Source organism: Pelmatolapia mariae, linkage group LG9, assembly GCF_036321145.2.
Source record: "Pelmatolapia mariae isolate MD_Pm_ZW linkage group LG9, Pm_UMD_F_2, whole genome shotgun sequence".
NCBI lineage: Eukaryota > Metazoa > Chordata > Actinopteri > Cichliformes > Cichlidae > Pelmatolapia > Pelmatolapia mariae.
Window position 1 is genome coordinate 26,441,757 of NC_086235.1, and position 24,293 is coordinate 26,466,049.

A 24,293-nucleotide genomic window follows, 5' to 3' on the forward strand; every position below is an offset into this window, starting at 1 on the left:
TTTCAATGGATGTCTTTCAGTCTTTCTATGACATTAAGAAGGCTGCACCAGGGATGTCACTTAAGGCATTTGTCAAAATGCTGGATGATGAACAGCCCATTTTGGAAGGGTGAGTTTCTAAATTTGCCAAGTTTAAGGAAATTGTGCAAATCAATGTTTATGATGACTGTCCTTGAATATTCTGTTGTATGCCCTCTATTAAAAGACTGGCCGAATATCAGCTGATGCCTTCAGTAGAAGTTTCTTGGAGTGGAGTGCTGTAAAGTTTGAGGTGGACAGGATGTGCAAGGAGCCATGCTTTAGCTGCCCTGCCTGCACTCCAGACATGCTTGCCGTCTCAGTTGATGGAAACCGTAAGCTTTATCGCTTTCAATCTAATGCAAGGTACGTTATGCATTGTGTACATAAATCAAATATGGATTTGTAGAAAAATGTATTTTAATGTTTCTTTTCAAACAACTGTCACTGTGTTTGTCCAGCACTTCAGAGCAGGGGAACTTTGAAGGTGTCTTCATTGAAAAAGATGAGGACGTTGCTGAGTTTGTGAAATACATCCAGAGACATACAAATCATGTAAGATACACATATATATATTAGTGCTGTTAGCGTTAATCTTGTTAAAATGACGTTAATGCCATAACCATATACACATTCGTGTGTGTGTGTGTGTGTGTGTGTGTGTGTGTGTGTGTGTGTGTGTGTATACATATATGGATGGGTGGATATTTATTTTATTTTTCTCTTGGTGTTGTCGTAATATTATTTACTTTACTTTATCTTAATGTATACTTTCTTTTGTCACCATGTGTATTTAAAAAAACAAACAACAACAACATGATTTTTATTTTGTGTTATCAGTGCTGTCCTGGGGAGATATGAGGTCTTGTGTGACTTAACACTAATTCAGCTAATTGTTATGCATTTGTTTTAAAAAGTTTGTCCCTGATAGGGCTTAATCATGTCATGTCTTTTATGTTAAAATCTTTGAGTGTATAGGTCCCGGGGAAAGGGTTGTGCGGATCTTCATCTTGGACTGCAGCAAAGGAGTCGTCCAAAAAGTCCACTGGGAAGTTGGATGAAGAGGGCATGGAAATAGCTGTTTGTCGCCACGGAGTCCTCTTAGCTGCATTGAACATGTTTCGAGGGGAGATCTTTGCTTACCCCCTTTTTCTCCAGAGGAAGTTGGCAGCTAACGTCCCAGGACATATTACGTTCCTTTGCTCCGATGTGGCCTGTAAATATTTCCCCTATTTAACCAAGGTGGCTCAGCAGTGCCCTGAGCTGAGGAACCTCTTGTCAATGCGTCCTTTTCTCTCCGTCATGCATGCAAAGGCTCACACTTGGAAATGCGAGGTATACTGCAGCTTGTAGTTTTGGATTAGTTTGAGACATTTTGTTATAAGGTTGAATGAATTCAGCAGTCATGTATTGTGACCTCCTTTCTATAGATCAAATGGGGAGGTGCGTTTCAGGATGGGGCCGGTTCAACAGTTGGAGAAGAGGTGGAACAAGTAAACAGTTTCCTGTCTAGGGCGGCCATCACAACGAAGTACATGTCTAAAGCAGGTATGTGTTCGTGTCTGAGATTCCACTCAGTATCTTGCTCATTAATTCTTATTTGTATACTAATTGAAATGCAGGGCGAACAGACATGCTGACCCTCCTGGCTTTGGGTTGGAACAAAAGGAAAGTGGAACAACTGGGCCGCACTTTGAGCCAGAGATATCTCAAGGTGATTTTTTCTTTTTTTCTTTTTTTTTTTTTTCAAAAACCATTTTAATGTGTGTGGTAATGGGGGAAAAACACCTGTACTCTAAAAACATCAATGTGAATGACATTTATTAATGTATTCTTAGATCATAAGGATCCTTAGAGAACAAGTGGAGAGCCTGAATGCGACCAAAAATGAGCTGGGTGTGGATGACGACACACTGCAGCAATGGGTGGCCGATGTGCAGAAATGGGCTGAAGGTGAGTCTCAATATAATGCACCATAGGACCCACCATGGCCTCATTAAAGAACTTAAGGTAGAGTTAATATCTTTCTGACAGTGTCAACAAACAATGAAAAATAAGTTTTGTACAAGCAGAATTTATGGCAGAGTTGTTGCGTTTCATCAAATTGGATTGAACCTGGGTTGAAATGATGTCGTACTAGTTGGTTTTATAAACCTGAACACCGACATACTTGTTATCTAATGATAATGCAGCACATGAAGGCTACAGATGTCTTATAATGAATGTCATCAAGTCAGTGATTACAGAGTCCACTGTAGTTTGGTGACTGTTACTCATCCTGTATTCTGATTAATATTCCTCTCACTTAGAAACTGATCAAACTGATGGCAGCCTTGGAGCGTTGCAGGCACGAATAGAGGAGCTTGTCGTCATCATCAGAGTGCGAACACAAAGTCTTTACAGACAAAATGGTACGTCCCAGTTTCTTTGAAATGGACTGTTTGATACTTAGTTTGTACAGCTTGTACAGCTACTTTGTAAACAGAATAAAATCAGATCCAGGTTTGTTTAATCTGGATGTGATGCATGTTCTAGCAAACAAATTGATGAGTGTAGATTAAAATGTAAATATATACATTATGTGAAGGTGTGAATTTTTTTATGATTATTTACAGATAGCAACAAGAGGCGACACAGAATTCGCAAGGTCATCTTAGATGAGAAGAAACGCTTGGCGGCTGCTGTTGACGACTACAACAAGCTTGCTGAACCAACAAAGCAAATCGTATCCAGTGATGCCCTCATCCAGACCGACATTTGGCCCTGGCAGAGCACAAGTGAACGTAAGCTCTTGATTTATAAATATCCTTTTTAAATAAACTCCCAGTATCTGAGCAGTAGTTGAATGTTTGGTTCTTGAGTCATAACGTGCTACTATGTTTTCCCATCTGATGTTGTTAAACTGTAGCTGCTGCAGACCTCCAGACAAAGAGAAAGGTCTTTGAGAAGGTGATGGCTGTGAGGCGCCTGAGAGAGGACGAGATGATCCTTTGCAGGGAGATGCGGCATCACTGGACAGTGTTGCGAATGCGATCTGTGGTGTTGGGGACAATTTCCTCAGACTGTAAGCACTTTATTTATTTATTTATTCATTTTTTTGACGAATCGATGGAAAATAAGAGCAGATGCTAAAGTCTTACTGGATCTTTTACCTATATCTAGATTGCTAGCTAACACTGCCTTCTCCCTTTAAAAAAAGTTTAATTACAGGATCCTAATTCCTTGTGTTTATGAGGTGAGGGGTTTTTTTTTTTTTTTGGTTTGTTTTTCTTACTTCACTCATATTTATTTGTTTTGTTCTTTTTACAGCCTCCCTTGTTGGCATGTCGGCGGATGCACAGAAGGGACTCCATAGCCTGGTTTTAAAAAAACAAAGTGAACTGAAAGCTGAAATGCTCAAAGTAAAGGACATGTACAAGAGAATCCTCAGCTACCAACCACTCCTGGAAATGGACTCGGAGGAGGAGGAAGACATTCCAGACGATGCCACTGAGAGTGATTTGAGCACTTCTGATGAAGACTGATTGTGTCATCCTTGATGTTATTTTTGGTAAAATAAAAAGTTAATCACATCTCTGTTTAATGTGATTTTTCAACAGACATTTTACATTTTGAGAAGAAAAATGGAATTTCCTTGGTGCAGTTGTTTACCCATAATCATGCTTTCCCATGTAATTTAATGACTAGTGTACATGTTCAGATAGACTAACATAATTTAATTTATGGGATGCTTTCTGGGCTGATCAAATTATCACAAAATTTAAAAGCACGAGGCAGCACACTCACAAGTAAATTTTTTGTTCAGTGTTTTGTCGAAGAAATCAGCAAGTACAATTGATATGTTTGCTGTAGCGGTATGTTTGTTAAGAAGCATGCCAGCACACTGGTGAGCTGACAGTCCCCGAATGCACCCGAGCCACTGACTCGCCCCAGAGCAAATGAAATTGCTTATCTAGAAAGACAACCGTCATCAAAGAAGAAGTAAAAGAGTAGGAAACAAATGGTAAGGGAAGGTACTGTGCAGTAGGAAAGAAAGGCCAGAGCCATGCAAAATGACCTCCGGCAGGCCACAAATGTGCACGTCTGCTCAAATGGTCAGAAATGGACTCCATGAGGGTGGTATGAGGGCCCGACTCCTGCCCTGTGCTCCTCACAGATGAAAGCAGGTTCACACTGAGCACTTGGGACAGAGTCTGGAGACGCCGTGAAGAACCTTCTGCTGCCTGCAACATCCTACAGCATGCCGGTTTGGCATTGGGTCAGTTTTGGTGTGGGGTGGCATCTCTTTGGGGACCGCACAGCCCTCCATGTGTTCGGCAGAAGTAGCCTGACTGCCATTAGGTACTGAGATGAGATGCTCAGACCCCTTGTGAGATCATATGCTGGTGCGGTTGGCCCCGGGTGCCTCCTAATGCAAGACAATGCTAGACCTCATATGGCTGGAGTGTGTCAGCAGTTCCTGCAAGACGAAGGCATTGATGCTGTGGACTGGCCCGCCCATTCCCCAGACCTGAATCCAATTGAGGACATCTGGGACATCATGTCTCGCTCCATCCACCAACTGCACCACAAAATGTCTGGGAGGAGATCCCTCAGGAGAGCATCTGCCACTTCATCAGGAGCATGCCCAGGTGTTGTAGGGAGGTCATACAGGCATGTGGAGGCCACACAGACTAGTGAGCCTCATTTTGACATGTTTTAAGGACATTACATAAAACCAGATTAATGATTCTGTATTGCATTGATCAAGGAACCAACCCAATAGGAGCTAAAGGAATCCTCTTGATATTACTTCACTCAGTAAGTTTATATTATCTTTAATGTGCATTTTCTTCATCAGTTCAGGGGTGCCCAATCCCAGTCCTCGAGAGCTACCGTCCTGCAGCTTTTAGATGCATCCTTGTTCCCACACACCCGAATCAAGTGAATGGCTTGTTATCAGGCCTTTGCCAAACATGATGGCATGCTGAAGAGGTAATCAAACCATTTGATTCAGCTGTGTTGGAGTAGGGATGCATCTAAAAGCTGCAGGATAGTAGCTCTCGAGGACTGGGATTGGGCAGCCCTGGTTTAGAACATAACATGTTAGCGCTCCCTGGTCCTTTTTGGAGACAGATCCTGAGACAGCAGGCAGCTATGGAGAACTCGTGTCAGCTGTGGTAATTAAGTAATACTTTGATTTAATATTGATTTCATGACAACTATCCTCAGGCACATATTCCTGGATATATATAATGACATAAGTAAAACTCCCATTTTAGAATCATTGCCTTCTTTGATCTGACTTATTGCCTCAGACTTTGGCCCTGTGTCCCCAAAAGTCTAGAAAATCCATGACACTGAGTAAGAGGCCTTGATCATGTTATAAGTGAGAGAGTTTGGTGTAACAATGGTTGAACATGCCAAATCAACCCACAACATACTGCCATTCCCCAGCTGTAACCTGCATATGCATCAAACCAAAATCCAGTATCATAGCCACATGATAGACATAAAGATGAGGTTAAAAGGGTTGTATCATTTTGCCAGATAGCTTCATCCCCAAAAAGATAAACATTCGTCAAAAACCAAAGTTTGTGAATATTTGCTGTATTGCCAGGCCTAAACCAACCTGTTAAACTTATCAAATTATTGTCATAGATACAAACCTATTGATTGAAACAGAATAATCCATTCAAGCCTCCATCATCATCCAAGATCACTGTTACTATTCAGATTATTTTATCTCTTTTTTACTCTAGAATGTTTTGAAAATCAGCATTTTCAATAGATCAATAGACTTTTTAAAAGTTTATTTTGATCCTATTGTTTACTTGTGTAATTGCATTTTTATTGAAATTATGACAGGAAAACCCTTAATCAAATTGTATCTTTGATATCTAATAATATTAACAATAATGTTACATATGTAATATGTACACAATAATAATTTGCAAACAAACAAGAAAAACAGCAAAAAATGTCAATTTCTTTTCTAATACCCTGTATATAAAAACCACATATGACCACAACTCCAAATGTGCAATTGTCACTGCATCTAAACATGACATATTGCAAAAGGTAGAAACATATAATATACAATATGTTCTGAAGCTGGTACTGGTGCAGTTAACTTTGCTTTATGCTCCCATACACAGTAGGTGTTATTTACTTTAACTTGTAATATGTTATAATAAGCAAGTCACTTCTATATTTATGAGAATGTAGACAATAATGTTGGCTGATATGTAAAACTATGAGATATTGAGTGCAGGGAAGATATTAGTGATCGATCAGATTCATGAATGTGTTAGGTACAAAAGCCACTTAGAGAGTGAAACAGAGACTGGCACTGGTTGAAATGTATAGAAAATATTTTATTTTGAACTTTTATGCTGAACTACAAACTGTGAACTGTGCCATCTCTGCGACCTGTGGTGCCTGGTTTACTCTGTGTAAAACTGCGCCGGTTCCCATGTGTCATCCCATACTTTGCCACTGTCAGGAGAAAAACATAACAAACAACAACCACAACCACACACAAAATAGGATAATTTAGGTTGTGACATATGACAATTTTTTAGGATGAAATATCTTCTATATTCATGTCATACTTTATACACCTTCATTGTAATATAAATTAATCAAATCAAGTCAGAGACTAATAATATATGTAGTAGATGTCAAACAGGACCACAGCAGCAGCCACGAGCCATCGGAACCTGCTGGATGAGAGAGCACAGAAACTCCAGGGAAGAAGTTTAGTTAGTAACATGCATGAACTGCATTACTGAGACATGTATGCTTACAGATGGTGAGGGAGAGGGGGAGAGTTTTTAGTAAAAGGAGATGTGACTGCATCTTCAACCAATACTGAGCCTGCATAACCCTGAAAGAGACAGACAGAGGAGAGAGAGAGAGAGAGAGAGGGGGGGGGGACACTAACCCACAGCAGTCTGGTCCTATGACAGCATAACTAAAGGCTGACCTGAACCAGCCCTAACTATAAGCTCTATAAAGAAGTAAAGTCTTATGCCTACTCTTAAAAGTGTTGACCATGTCCACCTCCAAAACTCATAATGGACTTTGGAGGTGGACTGCTATCAAGCTCCTCACAGAAGAGCAGCTTGATTGCTAAAAGCTCTCAATTTACTTTAGTTCAAATACATGAATTCAAATTGAGGTGATAACTATTTATCAACAATATGAATGTCTGTTCCCGTTGTTACTACATACCATGTTAAGCAGGGCTTCCACTTGACTTTAACTTCTTCTTTTTCCTGAAAAACATGGTATAAACAAACAGTTAATTAAGAAAGACATGCAAGTTGGATACAAAAAGGAGCTTATAAACATTTATGTACTATTGAATGGCTCAATATATTATAAAATTAGTTTACAAAAACATAAGAACCACTACAATGCTTGTACTGCCAGCATCGAGTCCATGTCAGCAAAGCAACACTGCTTACATTGTGGCTCACAAGCAAAACTAACTGAAGCAGATGTTACTGAATGGGAAGGAGCACCTCCACATCAATCACTCCTTCTGAGCATGATGTCAGGAGGACTTTAAAGAACGTAAACACCAGGAAGGCAGCACGACCAGGTCATATCAGATGGTATGTTCTTATTTAATGTCCTATTTGGAGCAAAATACAGACTCAGTGGCTAAATTAATGTAGATTCAACAAACACAAAAGCTCATGGATAGTCAGTCAGGCACAGTTCAAATCCGGGAAGTCCAAAGATGCAAACAAATCTGCACAACAGCAGGCTAAATTACTTACATTTACAACTCTCCTGTCTACTATCTCTTCATATTTGAAAATTTTCTGGGTACGGTGTTTTCGGCATTCTGAAAAATAACAAATGAAATATTTACATGAGGTCTGTAAAACTGGAGATAATGCAAACATTAAGAAAAAGAAATCTTAACAAACTTAACGAACCTGTCATGTGTTTCGTACACTTACAATACCATAACGTCTAACCTTTCCTTGTCCTTTTTTTGTTTGGGACATCAGAGGTGTACACCGTAGAAATTGAGGGAGATGCAGGATGTGGAGATGGAGAGGAGGATGCAGGAGGAAGCAGAGACAGAGAGGAAGATGCAGGAGGAAGCAGAGACGGAGAGGAAGATGCAGGAGGAAGCAGAGACGGAGAGGAAGATGCAGGAGGAAGTAGAGATGGAGAGGAAGATGCAGGAGGAAGCAGAGACGGAGAGGAGGATGCAGGAGGAAGCAGAGACGGAGAGGAAGATGCAGGAGGAAGCAGAGACAGAGAGGAAGATGCAGGAGGAAGCAGAGACGGAGAGGAAGATGCAGGAGGAAGCAGAGACAGAGAGGAAGATGCAGGAGGCTGACAGAGGGAAGATGTTGGTACAGGCTCTAAATGAAGAATAAATTCCTCGTTTAGAGCCTCTGGGTCTGGGACTGGTCCAGCATCCACATTGTCAGCAGAGGATGGTCCAGCTGCTGGTGTAGAACTTTCAGCAGGAGGTGAAGCTTGTAATTCTGCAAAATTTTAAATATTACACATTCATTAAAATGGGTTGAAAAAATGTACAGTACACATAAACACATAATAAGTAGTGATTTGCATGTTTTCAGTTAATTTTTTACTAAAGTTACAACTTGTAAATATTGGCATCAAATAAGTCATCTCACACCCTCACTGACCCAAATCATTCAGTACAAGTGCCCTCGGGGGTAGTGTGACATCTGTAGTGCTTTTCTACATTGTACATGAATAAATTAATGAGTGTGACTATAAATCCAGATAGCTAATGATTTTTTTCCTCTGATGACACTACTTACCTGAATTTGTAGTGCATAACATTTGACACTTAAAGCTAGTGCTGTGACTTAAGAGTTTTGTACAATGGTGATGCTAACTACCTAAGGAAGGTAATCAGGTAACCTCTTAAGAAGTATATAAGTTATTTAAGAATCATGGTGTTCATATTGGTAACATTATATAACATTTGTTATACTAGAAAGTCTCGAAGAGAATTATCAGGTCTGGTTTTCGTGAAGATTTTTAAAATTACATTTGTATATACATGAGTGTGAAAGACCATACTATACACACACACACATACAAAATTGTTCAGGTGGGTAACACCAGAGGTTCAGTATGGCTAGCTTTGGTGATGTGAACGCCACATGGGGAGGTAATAAGGCATATATAACACTATTTTCATGTTAGCAACAGGACATGTAGAGCAGCTGTCACCTCACAGCAAGACGGTTACTGGTCTGAACCTTGGCTGAATAATAGAATAGAATAGGACAGAATAGAGTAGAGTAAAATAGAATAGCTGGTGACTGTTAACTATCCTCATCCTCACCATCTTGTTTGTCTCTGTGTACCCCGTGATGATCTGCTTTCTTATCTAGGGTGTACCTATGAGGATGGGCTACCTGATAAGGACACCTGGTTACAGATAATGGACAAAGCATATCTTACTTCTCAGAAGGTGTTCATAAAGCTTCCTCATCTTCATGAGGATGTCACGTGCAGCACCTTCCGCTGGTTCGATCTGAGTGATCACGTCCCCTACTATACGGCCCTTACGGTCAAACTGTCCAAGAAACAGAATAGGCTGGTAGCCCAGGGCATGAAGTTTGGAAACCTGCAAGAACAACAAAGAAAAACATATGCAGCCAGTCTTTCGTGTAAGCAAATTGATGTTTAAGTTTCACATCTTTGTTGTTTTATTGTTGTAGATAGTTAAAAAGTATTTATGGTGACCAAACCTGTAAATGTATGATAAAATCCATCTTGAAATGTTTTGTCTCTCAGTTAATAGCCGATTAAATTAAAATTCAGAAGTAGCTTAAATAAAAATAGTTTTTAACAAGTTTTTCGTAGTTTGATGTCTTTAGTGTGATGATGTTATTCTGATATGAATAACTTTTTTATTTATGCTCTTTTATGTGTATATACCTGTCTTGTTAGTTTCTTACTTCGTGATATACAAGAAAACATTGACAACTGTGATTAATAAAGAATTGTCTAGCAGACCAACCACTTATTAGATCAGAACTTTTAAACTTACTGACAACTGGGCTGAATTAACCACCCTGCTCGCATTTCTGTTTTTCTTAACAGAGGCAGCCCAGTTAATGTTTTTAAACTGTTCTTGTTTTTTTTTCAATCCCTCCTTTACGTTCAGGCTGCCCAGGCATCCACTGCATGTCTTCCTGTTGCAGGTGTTTGGACAGGAAGGGCATGGTTTGGTTTTTGGTTTTGTCATGTCTGCAAATGAAAATGTAACATGTAGGGATTATTTCAGGTCTGCTTTGGTTAAATGATTACAAAAATAATTTATGACCAAAGAAATAACTTATATTACGAGGCATTATTACACCATATTTAGAAAAAAAATCGATTAGAGATTAAAGTCGTTAATATTGAGTTAATTACGTGAATAGGGTTAAAAAAACTGAATTGATTAAAGAAAAGATACATTGCTAAAATAGAGCAGTACTAACATTAGCTGGCTGGCTAAGCAAGTGTCTTACACATGGGAATACATCACAAAGAAAAATTAAATAAACTTTTGCAGAAGTAGTTCTCTTGGTACACAGACTGCTCTGTGAAAACATTTCAAGTTTAATATCAGCTGATTAATATTTCAGTGAACATGCAAATTACCCACAGTTTATCACAACTTACCTAGCTAAGATCTGTGTCGAGTCGGAAAATTCCTGCAGGACCGTGAGTTGAAAGATACATTTACTACGACTCCCAAGATGCATTGCAGTAAAAACCATCCAATCGCCTTGCTTAAGATCTGTTGACGTGTCGCTAAAGGCGCGCTGTAGATAAATATTGCAATTTGTAAAAAATAAAATAAATAAAAATAAATTTGCAATTTGTAATTACATAATTAAACACTGGGCCAGTTTATTTTCGCATTATCAATGGTTATTATTTTAGAGTAAATAAAGGAATAACGGGTAGCACCAAGCTGTTGTTATCTTCATTTCCATAGCAACGGCGGTTGAAGATTATGGGTAGTGTGCAGTTACGGGATTAGTGCGTTGTCTGCATAAATTGGTCTGATTGGTTGGAGCCGAGCGCATCCAAAACTAACAGATCGCACTTTCAGATCGTGAATCACTTTGAAAAACACTGTGTGATGGCCACAACATGAAGCGATTTTATTGTTGAATTATCAGTGATACTTTCATGTGTTTTTGTTGAGAAATGTTAACGATGTCATTAAAAGAAAGCATTAAATTCGGGAGAAAAACCCGTTCGCGGAGAGGGTCCCCGGTTCTATAGTTAGATTGTGCTTCACGGCGTCATGTTTCGCCGTGACGGGGTTATTATTTGGTGTAAATGGATGGCTGGAGCCTCTGCTTGAAGCGTCTCTGATCGCCGCGAGCGGGATCATATTGGAATGAATTGACAACCCACAGCGTCACATAAAAACGTGGAAGGGTACCTTTAGCGTCAGCATGAGAAGTTAAGGGACGTGACAAATCGTCAGTATTTTACGCCTCGGGAGTGAGAACGGGTTGCAACGTCACGGCATACGAAATCAATGCAAGCCTCGATACGGCCTTCACAAAAAAAACCCTGAGATTATCCGACACACGCTTCGAAGCTTCGACACACAGGACTCATCACTAATCGTACATTGAGAATAGCAGACAAAATAATGATACAGCTCTTCCAATTAATGGCTAATTAATATTATGCTGAACATGGTCCCAAAGATTTAATAAGCCACATCAGTGTCTACTGTCTGTCTACTGCTTACTATCATAGCCAAGTGGCTAACAAAGGTAAACAGACGTTTTCCCAATCCCTACTAATGAATGTTATGTTGTTCCAGGATACATAATACCTGCCATTATCCAAAGACACATCTGCTTACCTCTATCTTTTGCTCATTTCCTCTCCTCTTTTTTCTTTTTTTCTAAACTGAGGACCTGATGGCTTTGACCTTTTCTTGTCCATCTTCTATCAGTAATTTCGCACTCCAGTATCAACACTCAACCCCACAACATAAACTAATAGACACACAACCCAGGAAAAATAATTAATACATAATTCGCTTGGATTGACAACATTATGAATGAAAAGTGCACTATTTGGAAGCAGCACGCCCTCTCCCCTTTCAACAGGCTGCGTGTGAGCAGCAGCAGCAGCAGCAAGCAGGTGCACCGAGGGCTCATCTGTTTGTACAACGTTATGAAAGTATAACGTGTGTGAAACATGATACTTGATCTTGGCTTAGTCCATCTCCTAACAATTAATTGCAAGCATTGACAACCACAGACTGGTCTTTTTCATTGTTGTTTTCTCCATGTGGAGGAGAACGAGGAATTTAAGCATAAGATCCCAGGAATACATGTAATTTACATGTAATTTGTTCTAAAAACAGAGCCGGCTTCACATAGCATGCCTTCATGTGTACATGTACATGTGCTGTAACCAAAGACTGATTCGAAGCAATGGATATAATATAATGAATTATATACTTTTTCGTTACTTGCATTTTACTTTCATTGAAATATATTTTTTTATGAATTTGCTGTCTATGTTATATGTATCATATGGCAATATTTTTTGAGAAAATCTGTTTTGAATCTAGTTTTTATAAGCTGAATTTTATAGTAAGTAGAAATCTTAACCCAAACGTTAATAGTGTTGTTATGGGTTCCTAGTTTCGAAGCAATTTTTTGGTAACCTCAACTTGAAACATTGGTCAATTTAACCCAATTTTTGGATAGTTATCCTAACCCAGTGTGCTGTGTCAAACCAGTAATTCAACCCTGTTAAGTTGAAACAACCCAGCATTGGCTCAGTCTATATTTAACCCAGCATTGGATTACAAATTGGATTTTTAACCCAGCATTTTTAGGGTGCAGGAAAGGGGAAACACCTTTTTACAGCATTGTATACTTTGCATAAAAAAATGAAGGGAAAATTAAAAACATCAGAGTTTAGTAGGGAAAAATGGAAAAAAAAAATGATGCAACAGACTATTTTCGCTCAAACTTCATTCCAGCCACTCAAAATGGTACTCAGTAGTTTGTACAGCCCCCGCATGCTAGTGTTCATGCCTGACAATTTGGGGAATGCTCTTAATGAGACAGTGGATGGTGTCCTGGATCCCAGATCTGGACCAGATCATTACTGAGCTCCTATACAGTCTGGTTATGTCACATGAACTGAAACATAATGTCCCAGAGGTGTTCCCTTGGATTTAGATCAGGTGAGCATGCGGGCAAGCCAGGAGTTCCTTTAGTAACTGCCTGCATAGCTTTACCACATGAGGCTGGGCATTCTCATGTGGCATGTGCCCCAGGAGAAACCGGTGACCCACTGAACCAGTGTAGAGTCTGAAAATGACTCCACGGAATTCTTCCCAGTACGAGTTGGATGTCTCGAGACCGGTCTAGAGACCACTTTTACGTGGTCTTGGTCTTGTCTTGGTCTCGACGGACTTTGGTCTTGTCTTGGTCTCGGATCCCTCGGTCTTGTCTTGGTCTCGCTGTCTCGGTCTTGCTGTCTCAGATCAACATAGTGGTCGGGAGATTTGGAGTCAACAGTATCCATGACACACAACGCAACGTTCGATAATGTGTCATGCACAAAAGCATCAGCTCTAAGAGCCGTGCTTAGAGAGTGCTTTGTGGTGAATCAGAAGAGTCGACTCCCACTTAATTTCCTTTCGCTGCTCAGCTCTCACACAGTGGCTCAGCTATGCTCCAATCCCTCCATATTGTGGCCAATCGCATGTGAGGATATGGGTTAATATCATTATGTGAAACACAGAAAGGGTGAGAGACGCGACAGTCAAGTGGAGCGTGCATCTGTCCTCTCAGTAAGTGAGTGAGACAGTAGACAGCGGTGAGGAGGGCTGTGTGAGTATATCGCAAAAACACATAAATATGCCTGACACCCGTAAACGAAGCAGCATCTGGCTGCAGTTTAAAGACTTTTTTGTCTCGGTCTTGGTCTCGTCTCGACTTTGTCTTGGTCTTGACTCGATCTGTCTTGGTCTTGTCTTGGTCTCGATACCCTCTGGTCTTGGTATTGTCTTGGTTTAGGTGGTCTTGACTACAAGTCTACCCAATACACAATGGTAGTCAGGTTGCTGTTACCCGGCCTGTTTAAGGCTGTTACGGCCCCTGGCCTCATGTGGCCCCGCCTTCCTCTATGGAAATCCAAGCGTGCCAGGACTCACAGGTGATTGGCTAGCCAGGGACCTATGCCCGCCCAACTTCATGCAGATCGGAGTGTGCCAGTCCACACACACCATTGGCTGCTGCAGGATCCTTGAACACAGCGGAGCAATGACACGGCTGCCTGCATTTACCGGGAAGCATAAAAGGCTGAGGATTCTTCATTTGTGCAGGACTTGCTGGTGAACAGACTGTTTAGACTGTCCCTCCTGCCTCTGCCTTTGTATTGCTGCCTTTTGAACCTTTATTTTTGAGTTGCTGCCTGTGAGATGATCGGTGTTCTATTAGTGTTCCTGTGTTATTTGAATATATGAGGTTTTTTTGTTTGTTTAAAACATCTCATTGCCTAGTGAGTTGTTTCACTAACGGTTTTCAGTTGTGGCAATAAACCTTTCGTTTTTCTTTTTTTATCTGACCCTCCTGTCTCTGGGCTCATTTATGTTACCTCCCCTGTCGCCTAGCAGAGCTGGGGTGTAACAAAGGCTGTAATGGAAAATTTCTGTTATTCTCATTTAAAGTGTTTTATTGCTTATGTGTATGCTTAGTTGTGAGAGTGTAATGGAAAATTCCACTGAACTGTCTAAAACAAGATTAACTTATTTCAGCCAGTCAGAGTCAGAAGTAGAAGAAAACAATTCCCTTTGCAGGTGCTGATAACGCTAAGAGGACAAAACAGCATACCCAGTGTTCCGTTCATAGTTCATAGTGAGCCATGTGATGTGTGGTATGATCAGTTTGTGACTTCCTCCTGTTTCTTGGAATACATAAAGGAGAGGGAGCTCCACTTCTGCTACAGAAAATGCATGATGGCGCCTCGCTGGGTGTACTCTTTCTCATGCGCATGACAGTAAAGAGTGTTAATTACAGCTGAACCATGTCTGCTATGGGCTATGGTCCCCACACCCTCTATCATTTACCAACATTATTTATCACATATAACCAAATACTTAAGAGTGTACTTCAATTCCAAATTTATAATAACAAATGGTAGGGCTTTTGTGTCACAGAGTTACTACAGTTACAGTAACTTGTTTTTAGCAGTAACAAATTATTTAATCACAATTACATCACAATAAGGAACATAAGTAGCATAAATAATAATATTCACTGTGTACAATGAAAAGTAACATTTTAATAGCCTTACCTCTGAACAACCAAATGTAACTTAATTTGTAAATACTTTGAAAACCTGAAATAGGCTGTTTCTATTAAAACACCCCACTCTCACTCTCTTTCATCTCTGGGTCCCTTGCTCCTTCTCTCTCTCCTTTCGCATCCCTCTCTCTCTGTGTCTAATCTCCATTAACTGTTTACGTGCTCCCCTCCTTGTCTCCTCCTGTTGTCTCCCCAGTCCCAGAGCATTGCTTCCTCCCGGCTCCTGTGTCAAGTTGTGTGAATTAGTCTGTGTTTTTCCTGTTTTCTTTCATTTCATTTCATGTGTGTGTTTCCACTCTCCCTAATTATCCTTGTGTGTATTTATTGTGTCAGTCTCTCTCTGTTCATTGTCAAGTCTACTGCTCATCTCCAACCCATGTTCTCTAGCTTTTCCGTATTCCCTGTGTGGTGCTATAAGTTTAGTTTCTCCCAGTTTAGAATATTTATTGGACTTTGGTTTTTCTTATTTTTATACTCTTGTACTCACTTTTCGCCTTATTTGTTATTAAGCTCCTGTCTCCCTGTGTCATCTGTGCCTGGGTCCTTTACTCACCACAGACATTAGCAGATCGTTGACTGTGCTATCTGACCAGAATGGACCCAGAAGACTTGATTTTTACAGACTTTGAGGAGTTTCTGAGTCAGCTCCTCATTTTCAGTGGCCTATCCCGTTCCATGTGAAAGAGAAGGAGGAATTTAAGCATAAGATCTGCAGTTTGGTTCAGGCCAAGCCCCAATATGCAGACTTATTGCTAGCATGGCTAACAGGCCTCCACGCCCACAACGGGACCACCATAGGGACTTTTCTCCAGCTGTAATGCCGCCACTCAGCATTACTCCCTCAACCCGCTGCTCAGCACTTCTGCTTCAATGCCATGATTCTTCACGTCTGAAGTTTTGCTGCACTTTGTGCCAGTGGTTCTGTTGTCCAGTCCGTCGCATCCCTCCTCCCAGAGAAAGTGGCGCTCCCAACGCCAGCGTGGAAAAATTATTGCAACACTTTCAGCTACATGAAAAAAAAAAAATAATAATCTGTAGCTGTTTAAAAAAAGCTTGATCCTGACAGAAACTCATGATTTATGGATCAGCTGCTTTTTCTTGACCAGCTGGGGGTTCAGGAAAGCCAGCCAAGCCATCTGCGGTCTTCACGCTACCACAGTGTTGGTCACAGGTCGTCACGCCATCTGGTCCAGCTCCACCCAAGACTGCTTAGCATGAGGTTCTTTGTCTCTGGTGCCACCAGTGCCCCTGCAAGCCACGCCGGCCCCCTGCCAAACCACCTGAGGCATTCCATCACCTTCGTTGGTGAAGCATTCCAGCACTGTACACCAAGATATTTGCTGTCGTGGCACACACTTGACCATTACAGGGAAGATCTCACAGGAAGAGACAGACAACATGTCCAGTGCACGAGACACAACGTCATAGTAAATGAAAGACAGCCTTACAGTGCCTCTGTGTGGCAACAATACGCAATAGCTTTAAGTGACAAAAAGGAGTTTATTAGCCGTGTATTTCGCATGTGTTACATTTACATAAAGAGAAACCTTGTGAGAATCTGTTACAAATTTTTGAATGAATGTATTTCAACAGACAACTGTTATCTTCACTGATCTGTCATACTGTAAATGACTAAAATGCTACCGTGGAATAAAGAGGAGACTGAGTAACATATTTGTTATGAGGTTCACAGATTAGACTGTCACAAAACTCATCACTTATGTAATCAAAGAATAAATAATTTCATGCATACATTGAAATAAGTAACCAAGCTAACCTGTTCCTCATTTGTGTAAATAAAGTTTTTGCATTTTTATAAGAACACAATCATTTATGACAGTTAATTCAGCAGGAACTGTATTAGTTTTAAAGTAAATTTATTTAGGAGTACCAGACACAACAATCAAACCACTGATGGGTGACATGAATGGACACTTTCGTGTATATACTGAACAAGTAATATCTTAAAAGATTAGCACACACAAAGAATCAGTACACAGAATCACCGACCATGTGATTAAGAAATGTTGTTGTAAAAGGCTGCATGTCTGTACTCACAGAGCTGAGAGAAACTGTCTGCAGAACTTCCTCAGTAAGGTTCTGTTTTTATTTGTTTCGGTTCTTCACCAGTGAAGGAAATCCGCCACAGACACCTTATTATTCATCATATCATATAAACAGTACGAAAACACAATAAGTACAGTGTGGTTGTTGTGCAGCAATAGTAGAAAGCAGAGTTTAGATAAAGCTCCAGATAGTAATTACTCCATATCAGCTATCAGCAAATGTTTAGGCCAGTGAAAGATAAAGGCAAACATGTAAGTAAACCTAAACAGTAGGGTCCAAATCCAAACGTCAACATTACTTTGACTACCATACAGATGTTTCTGTCAGCATGCAGATGTTAACACTGCTAATCTCCAAGACTTCTTGTCCTCCTGTTGCAGAAACTTGTTTGGATTATGATGCAGCTTCATTCACGTAGATAGTGTCTGTCTCTGGTTTCTTGAACTGTCTTGATTTAAACCAGCTGAAGACAAAAACAAATTAAAACGAAACCAGTTGTTGATTTGTTTTGGTAGTTATGAATAATAAAGATATACTTAATAGAATCCTAGTAAAAGTGAAACTAGTTAGAAATAGTTAGATAGTTATAAAGGACTATCATAGAAGCAGCTGACTCACCACTCAAATAAGACCAGTGTGATCACAAGCATTGTGATTCCCACAGTCTTCACTACAATGCAGACACCAAACAGATCACCTGCAATGCAGCAAGATTTTAGAGCTACGAAAACATGAAATAAGAGAAAAACGAACATTTCACATAAAACACGGCCAGTCATCTAGCCGGCCTGGGAAGTATTTTAGACCAGGAAGAGGTGAGCTGTGAGTTTGTCTTTGCTGTGTATGTTTATTTCTGCTTATTCTAGAGTACTGTAAGATTTAACATTTTCACCTACTGTTATTTTGTGGCCAGGTTTTTGTGTTTTTTTTATTTGTATTCTTTCTTCTTTTAATTGTGAACGTAGTTTTGTTGTGTCTTTTAGGTTAATTTAGGTTAAAGTTCATTTTGTGTTTTCAGGTTTTTATCGTCTTCGCAAAACTAAATAATGAAATAATAAAAATATGTTTGATCAGTACTTTTAAAGTTACTTTGCCACATCGGCTTACAATTAAACTTTGACAATGTTAATGCAAGAGGCATTAGTTTACCACCTGAAGTTACATATTAATGTTAGTTTTCATGGACACAAAATGGGACTTTACCAGATCACTAGCTTCAGCCTTTACCTGTAACAGTCACCTGAATCACTCCTGATGTCTGATTACCCAGATCATTAGAGGCCACACAGTAATAAACTCCTCCATCTGTTACATTGAAGCTGTAAATCTCTCCTTCAGATACTTTCACAGCTCCATCTCTGCTCTTCTTGAACCAGGTGAAGCTGCTGACTGGAGGTTTGGCTCTGCTGGAGCAGGTCAGCTTCACCCAGCTGCCTGCTGACACCAAACCTGATGGACTGATGGATGCTGAGGTGTCTTCAGGAGCATCTGGAGGAAAAAATAAGAAAGACATATCCCATAAATCTTGCTGTCCTATTGGATTCAGTTAAACAACAAACTCTGATTGTCTTACAGGAAACACTGAGAGTCTCTTCTGTCTCTGCTGTCTTGGGGTCTTTTCCTTGGTTCACAGGATATCTGGCAGAGCAGCTGATCTTCTTTCCATCATGTGTGTCTGACAGAGTGATGTTCTGCTGGATTTTAGTTGTAAAGCTTCCATCTGTGTTTTTCTCTATTTTGTTGTGAGAGTCTTGTTGGAGATTCCAGGTGAGTTGAGGAGGGGAGTGTGGACAGGGAGTGAGAGCTGAGCAGGTTATAGTGACAGACTCCTTCTCCTTCAGATCACCTGGGATTATAATATTGGGCCTCCAAGGAGAATCTGTGGTTTCACATCAAAGACAGTTTGTAAACTAATAATACAGTCAAGAAACAGATGGAGATCAGTGACAACAATGGATAAAAGAAACCAAAATGAGGTATTGTCCTCCTTCCTGAAATCCTGCATATTTGTCATACATAAAAGTTTCAGATAAAAACTCATTTTAATATTACATAAAGATAACCTGAGTAAAAGTGCACTTCTTATATGATGATTTAATTCATAAAGAACTACTCAAACCAACCTTGTCCTGATTATTGCCAGATGTGTGCTGCTCAAACAGCAGCGCACAAAAGAGGGGGCAGAACATGACATTAAGGACAGAGTCCAAGGAGAAAACCACTGCGAAGTAAACAGATCACAAAGGCTCGACTCACATTTGCCAAAAACATCTTGATAATCCCAGAGACTTTTGGGAAAATTTTCTGCGAACTGACCAGATAAAACTTTTTTGAAATTGTTTAAACCTGTTACAGCTGGCACAAAACTAACAGAGCATTTCACCAAAATAAAGTGTAATGCTCTGATTTTAAACAGGCTGTTCATGCTTGGAAAATGTAGCTAAATTTATTCAAACAATTTTGCTAAGAAAAGGGGAACAATATTCCTCCGGAGCAATGTCAATGACTCATTGCCAGCTATCAAAAATTCTTCATTGCAGTTCACTATTCAAAAAACTGCATTTTAACTGCAGGTTATCTTTGTCTTATCATAAAACATTATTTGATTTCAAACATGCAGAAGTGACAAATATCCAAAAGCTGTTTTAGTTTTAATCACCAACAGACAGGAATTCTCCTTTAAGTGCAGTGAATGTTGGGGAATTTCTTCTCTTTTATTTTTTATTTTCTGTTTTCTTGCAGTTTTGCTCAAGGCTTGTTCATTTTTAAGGGCTTTGCACCAGCAGTGGTATTGAACAAGGTGGTAGTGAACTCTGGGAGGTTTGGATAATATTTGGTAAATATGTCTGTGTTTGTTAACAGTGTGCAGGACAGTTTGTATTTTACATTATTAACTGTGTTTACTACAAATTTTTTGAAGGATTCCCAATTTTACTGTCCACAATAAAGACCCCAGAAGATAACCTATTATCCTGAGCTGTCTTAATTTTCCAAATTTCCATCTAAACACAAAACACTTTCTTTTACATTTGACCGTAATTTCTTTTTTAGTTTTTCAACAAAAGCTGCAGCTGATTATCCTTTATTCTTTATAGAATGAGAGGAAACTTTCTTACCTTGAATTCTTATTTGAAGAGGATCACAAACAGCTGTACATTTGTAGGGCCAGTTCATAATTCTGAAGTAGTATGTGTTTGTATAATTTGTGGTTAAATTGGAAAACAGAGTGGTGCAGTTTCTCCGTGTCAGGTTTCCTGTAATATTCATTGGATAGATGTTAACTGTCAAACTGCTGTTGAAGATCACATTGTTTGGATACTTGCCAAAGTCATGATTATTTTTAATCCACACTCCAAACACAGGTCTTGTGCTGTCAAACGCATCGCTCCCAGTCACTCCATAGTCACTAAAGTTACATGGGATTTGTAAACAAGATCCACTCAGAGCTTCCATCTCTTTTGGTACAGTGATCAACAGGTTTGTAAGATCAGGACAAGCAGCCAAAGTGTCTGAAAAAAAAATATCATGAAAATATACAAATATAGATAAAGAGAAAATTCATAATGAAATATCTGACTATCTGATCATGGGTTTGCTTTTTATCTCTTTTTCTGTCAGCATCTTCAGTATATACTGTGTGACTTTGTAAAGTATCTCTATCTGCACTGATCTGTCAGACTATAAATGACTGAAATGAGACGGCTCACTTGGAATAAAGAGGAGACTCAGTAACATGATGTCTGTCATGATGTTCACAGACTGGACTGTCACAAAACTCATCACCTAGAAAGTAAATATATAAAAACAAAAGCCACAACAACACAAATAAAAAATCAAACCAGGAATTTCCTTGTTTTATAAACACCAAAAAAATTAATGTGTCTGTAGAAATTGAAACATTGAAAAAGCTAAACCAGTTATTTTTAGTGTGATATACAAATGTGTTTTCTTACCAAATGATCAGACACAGAGGAGAGATGACAAGGTACAAGTCAATGTGAAACACTTCTCTGTAATGCCAAAGCAAGCAGAGCTGTGATGCTTTTGGTCTCCTTTTTATATGTTCCCATCATGCACTCTGCTGTCACTTCAGAATCTGCCACTCCCACCTGCCTCTAGAGTCACCTGTCCTTAGCCTCCTCTCACATTTTAACCTGTTCCTCATTCCCTCATTTATACATAAAGCTGCTTATTTTAATCAGTTGTCTGCTCACGTGTCTTTTTTTTTTTTTTTTTAGCTTTCCAGTGTCATGCCATGCTTTATTTTGCTATCATCTTGATATTCTTGCATTATTCCCCCTAAATAAAGACTATTTAAATTTTATATCCCACTCCTGAGTCATGCTGCTGGCTCATAGTCATTCTGTCAATGTAACAATTGTTGTTGGAGACAAATGTGTTGTTAGACAGTGTCATTACCTGCTCATTTTACATTCATACATTCTACACACAATATTTAACCTAACATGCATGTCTTTGGACTGCAGGATGAAGCTGTAATACCTACCAAAAATGCCCAACAGAAAGGCCCTAACTTGTATTGGAACAAATACCAGTGCTGAAGACGTCTCCCATCACCAGCCTGAAGTCGACCCCCACCAGTTTGCATACCGTGCAAACAGATCCACAGAAGACGCCACGCCATAGCCCTCCACTCTGTGCTGAGTCACCTAGAACAGCGGCAGACCTATGTCCAAATGCCCTTTGTGGACTACAGCTCAGCTTTCAATACAATCATCCCGGACATCTTCATCACCAAACCGGTCACTCTTGGCCTCCCCCTTCTCACATCTGCCTGGATAAAGGACTTTCTCACAAACCGGCCCCAGACTGTAAGACTCGGCCCTTATCTCTCCTCAACTCGTACACTGAGCACCGGTTCCACACATAGCTGTGTGCTGAGCCCCCTCCTGTATTCTGTCTACACCCACAACTGCAGTTCAACCCACAACAACAATCTCATCATCAAGTTTGCTGATGACACCACGATAGTCGGACTCATCTCAAAGGGAGCTGAGGCAGACTACAGAGAGGAAGTCCTGAAGTTGACAGCATGGTGTTCAGAAAGCAACCTGGCACTGAACACTAAGAAAAACAAAGAGGTCATTGTCTACTTCAGGAGGCACAGCACTGACTTAGCCCCCTTTACATCAAGGGGGAGTGTGTGGAGAGGGTCCACACCTCATAGAGGTGTCCTCATCTCTGCTGACATCTCCTGGACAGATAACATCTCAGTGTTCGTCAAGAAGGCCCAACAGCGGCTGCACTTCCTGAGGGTCCTCAAGAAGTACAAGCCAACCTCCAACCTGCTGCTGACCTTCTACCGTTTGTCCATTGAGAGCCTGCTAACATACTGCATCACGATATGGTACGGCAGCTGCACTGAAGCAGAAAGAGCGAGGCTTCAGAGTGTAAGATAGCACAAAAGATCATCGGCTGCCCCCGTCTCTTCCCTGATGGACATTTATTCCTCCCGCTGCCTCAGCAGAGCAGCAGACACCATCAAGGACAGAAATTCTTCTGAGCGTAGGCCAGTCTGTCCTTGATGTTATTAACAGCAGTCTTTCCTCTGGTATCGTTCGTGAACATTTCAAACATGCAGTAGTGCAGCCCCTGCTTAAGAAACCTGGCCTTGATCACGCAGTATTAGCTAATTATTATTATTAATCAATTAAATGATCTAGTGGCACTCCACTGCAACCTTCCTGTTGTGTTCGCGTGTTTGGGTCAAATCTGGCCGATTTCCAACTTACAACACTCATAAATATTGTGTTTTACATCCAGTTGCCTCAAGGCTTTATGACATACTCCGTACTTTGTCATGCCTGGACTTCTGTAACTCACTCTATGTGGGGGTCAGTCAGGCGTTGCTCTCACACCTGCAGCTGGTTCAAAATGCTGATGCACGACTGCTTACAGGAACTCGTAAAAGAGAGTATATAACCCCTCTCCTGGCCTCACTGCACTGGCTCCAATGTTCTTTAGAGTTCATTTTAAAATTCTTATGTTTGTTTTTAAATGCTTTCATGATCTTGCCCCACCTTACCTCTCTGAGCTTCTACATCCCAACACACCCTGTCGGTCTCTTAGGTCAGCTGACCTAAGAAGCGCCGAGATTCAGGAGGAAGCTCAGAGGGGACAGGGCCTTCTCTATCGTGGCTCCTAAATAACTTGCCCTTGCACGTTAGAGAGGCCCTTCAACCTTTTTAAAACACATTTTTACTTTTTGGCTTTTGACCTCAGTGAGACTTAGTTTCTCTTGTATTTAAATTAGTTATTAACTAATTAATTATTTTACTTTTTCTTTTATTTGGCTTTTACTTATATCTTATGTAATTTTATTATTTAGTTCCAATCTACAGCACTTAGCATCAGCTGTGGTTGTTTTAAAGTGCTTTATAAATAAAGATGATGATGATGATATGACAAGAGATATAGATTTGACCATAACAACCTCATAAAAACAAAAATTTAAGAAAATTACATTTTATTTATGTAATTAACACATTTTGAACTCTTAAAGAAATATAACAAAAGGAAAGACACCCAGCTGAACTAAAATGATCCATATAGCAAACAAAAACTATTGTGAGCCGCCACCCTTATATCGCCTTTGGGCTTTTGGAGCCTTGACCTGGCTTTTAAAAAATAATTGGAAAAAAAAGCACTATGCTGCAAAAAAATTAAAAATAGATATTTGCAAAATTCTGCCTAAATATGTATTTTACCTGGTTAATGTGTGTGGCGGGATGTGGTCTGCAGCGCCGCTGCATGGGGAGGCAGACGCACCTGAGCAGCACCTGCAATCACGCCTCGCCGTGATATGTTTACAATGGGACTTCTGCTCCTGAACCTCTGCGCACA

General features: G+C 40.1%; 1 protein-coding gene across 1 annotated transcript in view; it reads right to left on the minus strand.

Annotated features, from left to right (window-relative positions):
* LOC134634171 (B-cell receptor CD22-like) overlaps positions 1–21,209 on the minus strand; it is a 40,270-nt gene extending 19,061 nt beyond the window's left edge. Inside the window, exons 1-4 of the mRNA XM_065471653.1 lie at positions 21,137–21,209; positions 20,546–20,938; positions 19,003–19,308; positions 18,657–18,917 (exon numbers count right to left, since the gene is read on the minus strand). Coding sequence (XP_065327725.1) covers positions 18,657–18,917; positions 19,003–19,308; positions 20,546–20,938; positions 21,137–21,209 — 1,033 coding nt within the window. The remainder of the gene's footprint in view (positions 1–18,656; positions 18,918–19,002; positions 19,309–20,545; positions 20,939–21,136) is intronic.
* Between the last annotated feature and the right edge of the window lie 3,084 nt (positions 21,210–24,293).